The following is an 11,231-nucleotide window of genomic DNA, read 5'->3' as shown; positions in this document are numbered from 1 at the left end:
GATAAATTAATAAAATATCATGTCCCAAAATATTATTAATAAAGTTAAATAGAGTGATTAAAACATGAACAATTTGAAAGTTTAGTAGTTAAATTGATTTTTTTTAAAATTTTAATGACTAAACTATGAGTAAGAAGATATTTAAGTGATGAATGATATAATTTACCCATAAAAATATCACCCAGAAAAGTTTTGATAAGATTTTGATGGGATACTAAAATGAAATAAAAACTAAACGTCGGATAAAAGTTTAAAAAAATGAAAGATTAGGTATTAAAAAGGATCAAAATTGATAATTTAGGTACTGAATGTAGAGTTTACCCTAAATAAAAAGAGGCATAAATGGGTCGGCGTTGGTTCAGTTAGAAAAGATATCTGAGCACAATTTAGTGATATTTAATGTACTTTGTCTAATTTTAAAATAATAATAATAAATAAAAAGAGGCAAAAATGGGTCGGCGTTGGTTGAGTTAAAGCCGCGCCCGCAATCTGCACCCGATCACCCACCCGCTTTTCCATTTCGTCTTTCTATATTCTTCTATTTAGCCTCCACTGAACAATTACTGATACTTCGTTCTCTGGTATCAATTAATTTATAATTGTTCTTCTTAGAAGCTGAAAAAAATGGCGGAATCGGTGGAGTTACCAGGTCGTTTAGCTATTCTTCCATTCAGAAACAAAGTTCTACTGCCTGGTGCCTTTATTCGAATTCGCTGCACTTCACCCAGCAGGTTCGTTTATTCTTTTTGTTTCTTCTGATATTTGACTAAACTTTTCTATTGAGATATGAATTTTCCTTTCTCGTTTGTTTCCTTAGAAAATCACGGCTGGAGAAATTTTTATGGCTTCGGAATTATGAATTATGATCGTTTATATGACTCTTTCTTTTCAGAACATCAATACTGAACTTTTCGAAATTTGTTAAGTTACAATATCAGGCTTGATCGGTCCTACTTGTTGTTTCTCACTCTGATGATTTTCTCTCGGAAAACTTCTGCGGCTTTAGTGATTGTTGACTTTTTCTAAGTTTATTTAGATTTTTTTTAGCTGGATAATAAATATGAAGCTGGTAGATACAGGAATCGGTTATTTGTTTGCTCTTTTTGTAAGCTTGAATATTGGAGAATAAAGCGGTTTGACCACGCAGTGTGAAATTGGTGGAGCAAGAGTTATGGCAGCGAGAGGATAAAGGATTAATAGGAATTCTTCCGGTTCGTGATGCTGCTGAGACGACCTCCATGGATTCCATGTTATCTCAAGGTGGTTGTTTGTGGACTTGTTTTGCTATCAAAAGTCCAGTTTCCACCGTTTAAAAGAACGTCTATAATTAGTATGTGAGTTTCAACGGTTTTTTCTGGTGCAGGAAGTGAATCAGGTGAGCGAAGCTCAAAAGTTCAGGTAAGCACATCTGATGCACACAAGGTTGACGGGAAAAGCCCTTCAGAAGTTATTCATTGGCATACCAGGTAATTTTCGATCCATCTTCTTGCTTTCAGATTATTGTTGCATCGAGATTAAAAAATCTTGTAATTTACTCATTTAGTTCCTGTCATGAGGTAATTCTCTACTTATGGTTCTGGATTAAGCTTGTTCATATATCAGGGGCGTGGCGGCACGTGCTTTGCATCTGTCAAGAGGAGTAGAGAAACCAAGTGGGAGGGTGACATACATTGTCGTGCTTGAAGGTTTATGCAGATTCAATATAGAGGAACTTAGCACACGAGGACCTTACTGCACTGCGAAGATATCTCCACTTGAGATGACTAAGGCCGGTAAGTTGGTATAAGGTTTCCCCCCCCCCTTGTGTATGCATAGTTCTGTTTCTATTGCATATATATTTTCTTCAACAAGTCTCTCTTTCTTAATTTCTAGTTTCAGAATAACGATTATGTCCTATCTCCTATGGTCTTTGGCTACAATTAACTCTGGAATGTTTAGAGTAACATGCCATATTACAATCTGTAATTTATTTTATTATAGTTGCAAGATTCTTTTCAGGAACATTTAATGGAATGTTGTTTATGGTTATGTCATACATTGGTTTTAGACTATGTTCTGATCTGTACTTCTATGTTTTAACTTGTTTAGAGATGGAGCAAGTAGAACAAGATCCAGAATTTGTAACACTGTCTCGCCAGTTCAAAGCAACTGCCATGGAGCTAATTTCTATTCTTGAGCAGGTAAAATTCATAACCTATTATTTTCATTTCGTAGTAACTTTTGTCATACGCCATAAATCCATTTAAGCGTGTTGGTTCTCTTGTTGACTGAAAACTTCGGCTAGGTTTTATGTTGTCATTCTAGTGATACTTCATGTTCCTGTGCTGCTTGTAGAAACAAAAAACTGGTGGAAGGATAAAAGTTCTTTTGGAGACACTTCCTTTTCACAAGTTGGCTGATATATTTGTTGCTAGCTTTGAGATGAGTTTTGAAGAGCAGCTCTCTATGTTGGATTCCATTGATCCTAAAGTCAGGCTTTCGAAAGCTACTGAGTTAGTTGATAGGCATTTGCAGGTGTGTATTGTACTTAAGGTTAATATTGTCACTTTAATTCTTCTTATGGACTTATTCCATTCTTTTAATGATTTACTTGTGCAGTCTATACGTGTAGCAGAGAAGATTACAAAAAAGGTTGAAGGGCAATTATCAAAATCACAGAAGGAATATCTTTTGCGACAGCAGGTTAACTTTCTTACTTCTTCTACTGGTATTGTTAATGGAGTGGGAAGTGGAGAGCACTACAGATTTTGACAGTTATCGAGCTTATTAAAAATTATGATCCTTTTGTCCGGATGTTTCTATAGCGCCAGTAGAGGTGGATATAGTCCACATGCAATTATCTTTTTTGGTTGCTTCTGATGCCTAGTTTTTGGTGCTGAGTTGGCTGCTGAAAAAAATGTTACTTGACGGTTACATATTTTTGTAAGTTTTACTGCCTAATTATTCTTCATCTGACTATTCAAATATATTACAGATGAGAGCAATAAAAGAGGAACTTGGAGACAATGATGATGATGAAGATGATTTGGCTTCCCTGGAAAGAAAGATGCAGAATGCTGGGATGCCTTCAAGTGTCTGGAAGCATGCACAGAGGGAGTTGAGGTATAGTTTGAGATAACAGTGCAAAGGGTACCATTATGTTTGAATGGCAAAAAAGTATTTTTGATAGCATTCTGAGTCCTGGGGATATTAATGGAACCTTTAAGCAAATTATCTTACAGCATTCAATTTTTTGGTGATGATATCACAGGCCTTTCTTGTTTCTCTTGTTTCTATGCAATCCGAACTTGTTACTGTCCTATAATTGGATATGATGTCTAACAAGGTTCATCTTTTTATTTATTTCTATTTCAGGAGGCTTAAGAAGATGCAACCACAGCAACCTGGATATAATAGTTCACGCGTTTACTTGGAGCTTCTTGCTGATCTGCCTTGGCAGAAGGCCAGTGAAGAACCGGAATTGGATCTAAAGGCTGCAAAAGACCAACTTGACTGTGACCATTATGGTTTAATGAAGGTCAAGCAACGGATTATCGAATATCTGGCTGTTCGCAAGGTTGACCAACAATCAAGATCTTCTTGCATTGAAGGTTAAATATTGTACTTCTGCTTTTGGAGTTCATTTGATTTGAATTTGTTTTTCTCAGCTTAAGCCAGATGCAAGAGGTCCAGTTCTATGCTTTGTTGGCCCACCTGGTGTGGGGAAAACATCATTAGCATCATCAATTGCTTCTGCTTTGGGTAGAAAATTTATACGTATATCCCTTGGTGGTGTTAAGGACGAGGCTGATATACGAGGACATAGGAGAACATACATTGGAAGCATGCCAGGACGTCTTATTGATGGATTAAAGGTATAACTCGTTTTATGAATTAGATATTCTGCTGTATCCATACTGTTTTAACAGAATGTGATTTAGCTACCTGTTGATTAAGAATTATTGGTCTGTAGGGATATTATTAGTATCTGCAACTTCATTACTTTTCAATTACTGGTCTTAAATATGCTCATATTTGATTTATTCAGCTTGTATATTTTACCAGTTCATTTTGCAGTGTGTTGAGTGATTCTGTGCTTTACTGCATTAATGTATGTTATTGTGGGGAGTGATGGTGCTTTTTTGCCCCATCAGTCAGTTCAAAAACCTGAAAGACATGCTTAGAGATAAATGAAAATTTTGTAGATTTTAATATCAAATTTATCGTTGGCCGCATGAGCTTCTGTTGAGAGTATATAGAATATGAAGTTTGGAGAATTGAATCTCCAATTAGTTAAGATTATAAACATCCTCATGGGAGCATTTATATTATGTCAATGACTTTTGTTCTTACCATAATGATCTTTTACCTTTTTGGCTTCTAGAGAGCAGGTGTTTGCAACCCAGTCATGCTATTGGATGAGATTGACAAGACAGGTTCTGATGTGCGTGGTGATCCCGCTTCAGCTCTGCTGGAGGTTCTTGATCCTGAGCAGAATAAATCTTTTAATGATCAGTATCCTACTGTCTTCTAAGTAAAGATTAACATGATGGACCTCAATTTCATCAAGTATCATTTTTTAACGGTATATAATGTTGTTGAAGAGTTTACAAGTTATTTGCATCTATTACTTTCATCATTAACAATTTCATTAATGTCCGTTGATCCCTTGGTTCTTTAACTGACGTTGATAGCTATTTGAACGTTCCCTTTGACCTATCAAAGGTGATTTTTGTGGCTACAGCAAATAGGATGCAGCCTATTCCTCCTCCGCTCTTAGATAGGATGGAAGTCATTGAGCTGCCTGGATATACAGCTGAAGAAAAGCTTAGAATAGCCATGCAATATTTGGTCCCAAGAGTCTTGGATCAGCATGGATTGAGTTCTGCCTCCCTTCAAATTCCAGAGGTATTCATCGCACATTCAACTTTTCTACAATTTGAAGCTTATTTTTCCATACTTGATAATATTGGGTATCTTGTCACTCTAAGTTCATTAAAAGCAGTTCCTCCCTGATTACTGATATGCTTTGAGAAATTTGTCAACTGGTCTTTTTCATCCCTATCACCTCTATGGTAGAATTAAGAATTGCAGGACTAATGTATTGAGGTCTGCACAGTATTGCCTTTTTTTATTACCTTCATGGATGATCTCTAAACTGTTTCACTTTCAACATAGGACAAAATGAAGCTACTTCTATTTCTTGAACTCCTGTTAAAATTTAGACTGAGATGTCAGAGTAAGACATTAGATAAAAGATGCAAATTTGATCAGAGTACAAGCATTAATTTTTCTGTATAATGCATTGAAGTTTATTTATTTCTGCGCAATCCAACACCTAATATTAGGTAATATTCTCTTAATGTCTTTTTTGGTTATAGGACATAGTTAAACTCATCATTCAAAGCTACACCAGGGAAGCCGGTGTTCGTAATCTGGAAAGGAAGTTGGCTTCCTTGGCTCGTGCTGCTGCAGTAAGAGTCACTGAGCAAGAACATGCCGTCTCAGTTAGCAAAGATGTTCAGAAGCTAACTTCTCCACTGCTGGAAAATAGGCTTGCTGAGGAACCTGAAATGGAAATGGAAGTCATTCCGATGGGTGTAAATAATCATGAGATATCAAATGCATTCAGAATTGCCTCACCTTTGGTTGTTGATGAGGCTATGTTGGAAAAAATATTGGGGGTAATTATTTCTCATTTGACTCGTATCCGGTCATTCGTTTTTTTTTTTGGAAAAGCCTTATGATTCCCATTTTTAAATCTTTGAAATTGGTGTTCATTTGGTATCCTATTAATGTGGTTAAGAATCATTCTGCCTTTTTAACTTAAACTCTGGGGAGGGGCACACTTTTCATGGTATTAAAGCTTTCAGAAACGAAAATTGAGTTGACTAAAAGATTTTGGTTTTGAGTGCTCCTTTCCCGCTGCTTCAAGCTTAAGTTCTTCATGTATATATGATCCAATGACTTGAGTAGGGTAATGGTTACTGCATTTTAGTTCATATTTCTTCCTTAATAGCCCGAGGGTATTAATTTTCTCTCTAATGTAGCCTCCTAGGTTTGATGACCGAGAAGCCGCAGATCGTGTTGCCACTCCTGGAGTATCTGTTGGGCTTGTTTGGACCAATTTTGGAGGAGATGTTCAGTTTGTGGAGGCTACATCAGTGATTGGAAACGGTGAATTGCATCTTACCGGACAACTCGGTGATGTTATTAAAGAATCAGCAAAGATAGCACTGACATGGGTATCCTCTCTTAAATCACATATATTTTCTACATTTGTGCAGTGTAAAATTCATAGTCATCAATACCGCTTCTGATGATCTAAAAGTTGCTAAAAGAAATTGCTTCTAATATGGCTGTATTATAATCTCTTGGACCACAAATTTTCTTCAAACTACTATCTAATCAATCGACTTTACCAATGAACAATCTGAATCAATATGGGTGTATATTCCTTATGTGGCTTTTTAATTGGAAAGATTTCCCTATTTTCAGGTCAGAACCAGAGCGGCGGATCTTAAGTTGGCAGTTGCTATGGAAACCAATTTGTTGCAGGGCAGAGATATTCATATACATTTTCCTGCTGGAGCCGTGCCGAAAGATGGCCCTTCAGCTGGTGTGACCCTCGTAACAGCGCTAGTTTCAATGTTCAGTGAGAAAAGTGTAAGAGCAGATACAGCAATGACCGGAGAAATGACGCTCAGGGGTCTCGTGTTACCTGTTGGCGGTGTCAAGGATAAGGTGTGTATAGTGAACTATTCCTACTATTTCTTTCTTGTCGGCAAATAATATGTTCACGGCATTGAGTAATAATACATGTTTTGATATGTTCGATTTCATCTCATATTTACAACCGGAAAATATCCAGCAACAAACAGATAGACTGGAAGAGGCTTTGCTTCTCATTGTTTCCGATACGTCTTGTTTCTGTAATATGGAATTTGCAGGTTCTAGCAGCACACCGTTATGGTATCAAGAGAGTTATTCTGCCGGAGAGAAATCTCAAGGACTTGGTTGAAGTACCTGCAGCTGTGCTTTCCACTCTGGAGGTAATTTTCGCCTCTCCATTTGAAGCAAAAATGTTACTAAAGCACGTCAACATGTAACTAAAATTCGATTCTGTTGACTGCACATACGGCTCTGCCGTTGGTGTGAGTTCCTAAGGCATTTCTGACATAATTACTGTGGTCGAGAGAGTAAAACTGAATCGAAGTAATCCCCTCTTCGCTCACCGTGTATAACATATTATATTGCCAGATTCTGGTGGCGAAGCGAATGGAGGACGTATTGGAGCATGCGTTTGATGGGGGGTGTCCCTGGAGACAGCAAGCAAAATTATGACGAAGCCCTCAAACTCAAAAGGCCATCTAGCTAACCCGTCGTGGCAGCTGACCGGTTTATTCGGCTTCGATTGATCTAACATGTTGCCGTTTGGAACATGCAAACAAATGAAGTTTGCTGTTAATGGCCCGGTGAAGAGAGGTTAAAACCCTCTGCAAATGGAACTTCCTTTATACGTGTGTTTTCGAGTTCCCCGGATTCGGAAAATTGCTGTTCGTCGAACATACTTTCCTTTGGTTCTGTTGTACTTCCGAGGCAAGGTATTCGATTCCATCTAATTTATCTGTTCTTCCTTTTGGTGTCATGTATAATTTATAGCCATGCAACATACATTTAACTTCCAATTAAGATATACATGAACATGATTTCCATAAGCGATCAAATATTAGTATTTCTTGTGTAAGCACATTTTCTTCATTTACTTTAATATATAAATTAGCAAGGACAATATCAACGGGTTGATTTAACTTCAAGTGGTAAGTACCTTGATATTGCTTAAGTAAAGTTTTAAATTTGAGTCTTTGTGTATGTAGAAAATTATCGTTAGAAGATTCATTCATCAATCAAAGTCTGCGACACGAGTCGGTTTAGATTAATCAGAGAAATATTACGAAATATAGAATCCACGTTGAATAAAGAGAGAGAATAATTAATGGCACGATATATAATAACTGATCAATAAGATATTTATATATATATATATATATAATTTAGTTTTAATTAAATGTAACGCATATATTAATGACACTCTTCTATAACGACTCGGTTAAAAAATGAACAATGTTTCACCACATCGATCATCGTAATTGTTATGATATTTTTTTATTAAGATCTTCGAAGATCCGAAAATCATCTTTATATCTCTCGATGTTTTCTTGAAAACTAAACATATATTGTGATATGCGTTGAAATTATTATATCATTAAATTAGTTAATTAATCTAGGGTTTAAATGGGAAGATATCGTCAGATTGGAAGTCTAAAAAGTCTAACCCTAAACCCAAAAATATTACCTGTAAGCACAATTACTACAAAATCCCAAAGATCCATTTCACGTGTTTCTTTCATACCTAAATTCTTTCAAAATTGTCTAGCCGCCGCCCACCTCAAGAGACCCATTAAGAAAAGGTACTATTAGTCTCTATATTATGTGCAAATTACAATTTCAAATTATATATTTTAATTTAATTAATTTTAGTCCTTGTACTGTTTGAATTTTTAAGTTTGTGTTAATTCTAACATTATTGTGAGGTCTATAAATGATCAACTTGAGAATAAGAATTAAGTCTATAATTTACTCACGATCTAACAATTAATAATAGATTTAATGATTGTTGTTTGGATCAACACCAAAGTTTCAAAGTTATACATATCAAAATGACCAAATTAATAATAAATGAATGCAGGCGGAGCTGAAACAAACGACATCGGTGGTAAATGAATTGTTGTTATTCTTTTTGGTTTCGAGTTTGAGTAAAAAGAACGTCAGGAGTGTGAGCATTGAATGTCAAATGATTGAGAGTTTTTTTTTTAACAAATATTACCTTGTATTTATCTTAGATTAATAAAAAGAATGTAGGCGGAGTGTTAATATTATGATTTTGTTTTAAAAATATATATCAAATTAGAATATAAATACTACATAAGTAATTTACATGTAGTAAAGGGACTAATAACAAGTTTAACCATAAAAGTCTTACCAAACAACTATATAATGATAACTTTTAGGCGGTTTTTTGTGGGAACTAGCGCTGTCAGAGTTTTACTTGTGTCTGTATTCTTTCATAAGTTGAAATCTCATTGGTTTTTTCGTCTCATCAGATTTGATCCCCTGGTTTGGGTCTTAGCCAGCTATCGTCTTCGATTCCTTCTTCATCTGATTACGTTTTCAAGGTAAGATTTTTACTTCTTAAATGGTGTAGAGGATTAAGCTTTGGACCTTTCAGCAGAATCCTCCGAGACCCAAAGTTACTGTCTTTATGGATTCTTCGGACCAATCTCTCTAGATTACGACTTTATCGGATGATTGTTTGTTGCTTTAGCTCTTAATCGTGACTTGTGCTTAGTGAATTGATGGTTGGGATTTGTGAGTTTGTTCTTCAATCGATTTTGATTGCGGTTTTTAATGTCATTGTGGTGCACTGAAAAAGACATCTTTTGAAATAGAGATGCAATGCACTCGAATTCGATCTAACCCTTTCGCCTCGCTCGGTCGGATAAAAAGTTGTCGTCGTGTGTGCCGAATTTGAGCTCCAATGGCCTTTTTTGGCATCAAGGTTTGGAGTTAAGAGATTGGCTAGTTGTTGCTCGACTATTATATCCATATGTGACAAAACATGTCATCTTTTATGTTTCGAAACCGTGCATTTTGGTGCCTAGGATAAGTTTTTTTAGTTGCAGATGATGGCCATCGTGTTGAAATGTGATGATACTAAGAGATAATTGAAGGCGATGCTCGATTCGTTTTGTGATAATTTAAGTGAAGCATTCAGCTTCAAAATGAATTATCACACTTGATTCTTGTGTTTGCAGACATTTTATCTCAAGGTTCTTGTGTTCTGATTGATGTATTTGATGCCACTTCGGTAAATCTAACATGTTTTAGTTCATGTTTAACTTCTGCAGATGGGAGATGTTGCGAAAGATCTAACGTCCGGAACTGTTGGAGGAGCAGCGCAGTTGATTGTTGGGCACCCTTTTGATACCATCAAGGTTAAGCTTCAAAGCCAGCCTGCTCCTCTTCCGGGGCAGCCACCCAAGTATGCTGGTGCTATGGATGCTGTCCGACAAACTACGGCTGCGGAAGGGCTTAGGGGTTTGTATAAGGGAATGGGGGCTCCACTGGCCACTGTGGCGGCCTTTAACGCTGTCCTGTTTACAGTGAGAGGGCAAATGGAAGCATTGTTAAGATCGGAACCCGGTGCCGTTCTCACGGTCGGCCAGCAGGTCATTTGTGGGGCTGGTGCTGGTGTTGCTGTTTCGTTCTTAGCTTGCCCCACCGAGTTGATCAAATGCAGGTCGGCATCTTGGCTAACGAGTTCTTTTACATGATTTTTCCCTTTGTCAGTCGGATGCAATAACTATTAACGCGAAAAGTGCTTAAACCAAGTTGATCAGATTGCAGGCACAGAGCGCGTTGGCAGGTTCTGGATCAGCTGGTGCAATGGTGAAGTACGGAGGGCCAATGGATGTAGCAAGGCATGTCCTCAGGTCAGAAGGTGGTGTAAGGGGTCTGTTCAAGGGAATGGTTCCGACCTTAGCTCGTGAGGTTCCCGGAACGAAGCGCTGAAGCAATACATGGCAGGAGGGCCAGACACATCTAAACTAGGAAGAGGCTTTATTCTTACGGCAGGAGGCTTGGCTGGTGCTGCATTCTGGCTTGCGGTCTACCCGACTGATGTTGTCAAGAGCGTGATCCAAGTCGACGATTACAAGAACCCCAAATACAGCGGCTCCGTAAACGCCTTCAAGAGCATATTCGCTTCAGAGGGTCTGAAAGGCCTTTACAAAGGGTTTGGCCCTGCCATGGCACGTAGTGTTCCTGCAAACGCAGCATGCTTCTTGGCATATGAAGTGACCAGGTCTAGTTTGGCCTAAACCAACTGTTCTCTGCACTCGACTCTCACAAAGTATCGATACAAGTTCGCCAGCAACTCACGATGTTTGAATCGAAGTGTCGGCAATATCGTGACCCGAATCCATCGAGATTGCTGTAACTTCCATTGAATGAGTGGAAGAAAACAGCATTTTTTTTCATCAAATTTACTCATATTTACATTGACTCAGCTGAAGTAATTTATTTTTCTTCTAAGGATTTGATTGAGGACCAGCGCTGCTTCGCTAAAGCAAAGTAATCGCTCTAAGCAAAGCAATCTTCTTCTAAGGATCATTTCATAATAGTTTGATAAG

At 37.4% G+C, this 11,231-nt stretch overlaps 1 protein-coding gene and 1 pseudogene across 2 annotated transcripts; both read left to right on the top strand.

The window, feature by feature from the left end:
* Window positions 1-570: 570 nt before the first annotated feature.
* LOC120132760 (lon protease homolog 2, peroxisomal-like) lies at window positions 571-7,482 on the top strand. Of its 2 annotated transcripts, none has more exons than XM_039149449.1 (17): window positions 571-731; window positions 1,148-1,260; window positions 1,358-1,466; window positions 1,603-1,772; window positions 2,089-2,180; window positions 2,335-2,514; window positions 2,599-2,682; window positions 2,975-3,102; window positions 3,355-3,556; window positions 3,648-3,854; window positions 4,364-4,494; window positions 4,674-4,887; window positions 5,361-5,663; window positions 6,030-6,224; window positions 6,478-6,723; window positions 6,930-7,031; window positions 7,240-7,482. In XM_039149449.1, exons 1-17 carry the CDS (start codon window positions 625-627, stop codon window positions 7,321-7,323), a joined length of 2,667 nt encoding a protein of 888 aa, XP_039005380.1. In that variant the 5' UTR covers window positions 571-624; the 3' UTR covers window positions 7,324-7,482. The 2 variants fall into 2 exon arrangements, with proteins under 2 accessions (XP_039005380.1, XP_039005381.1); XM_039149450.1 differs by having other exon boundaries at window positions 572-731; window positions 1,364-1,466.
* A 1,616-nt stretch (window positions 7,483-9,098) lies between these two features.
* On the top strand, window positions 9,099-10,958 carry LOC120132725 (annotated as a pseudogene).
* The last annotated feature ends 273 nt before the right edge of the window (window positions 10,959-11,231 follow it).

This window comes from Hibiscus syriacus, unplaced genomic scaffold (genome assembly GCF_006381635.1).
Source record: "Hibiscus syriacus cultivar Baekdansim isolate YM2019G1 unplaced genomic scaffold, ASM638163v2 tig00110569_pilon, whole genome shotgun sequence".
In the NCBI taxonomy this organism is placed as follows: Eukaryota; Viridiplantae; Streptophyta; class Magnoliopsida; order Malvales; family Malvaceae; genus Hibiscus; species Hibiscus syriacus.
The sequence above is the reverse complement of the archived record's forward strand: the minus strand, read 5'-3'. Positions and strand labels throughout refer to the sequence as shown.

What these genes read in the sequence shown, in the direction of transcription:
- LOC120132760 (XM_039149449.1), top strand. Translation starts at nt 625, where the DNA reads ATGGCGGAATCGGTGGAGTTACCAGGTCGTTTAGCTATTCTTCCATTC. An exon ending in AATAAATCTTTTAATGATCA is followed by an intron (nt 4,495 to 4,673) that starts GTATCCTACTGT and finishes TGACGTTGATAG; the next exon opens with CTATTTGAACGTTCCCTTTG. An exon ending in CCTCCCTTCAAATTCCAGAG is followed by an intron (nt 4,888 to 5,360) that starts GTATTCATCGCA and finishes TTTTGGTTATAG; the next exon opens with GACATAGTTAAACTCATCAT.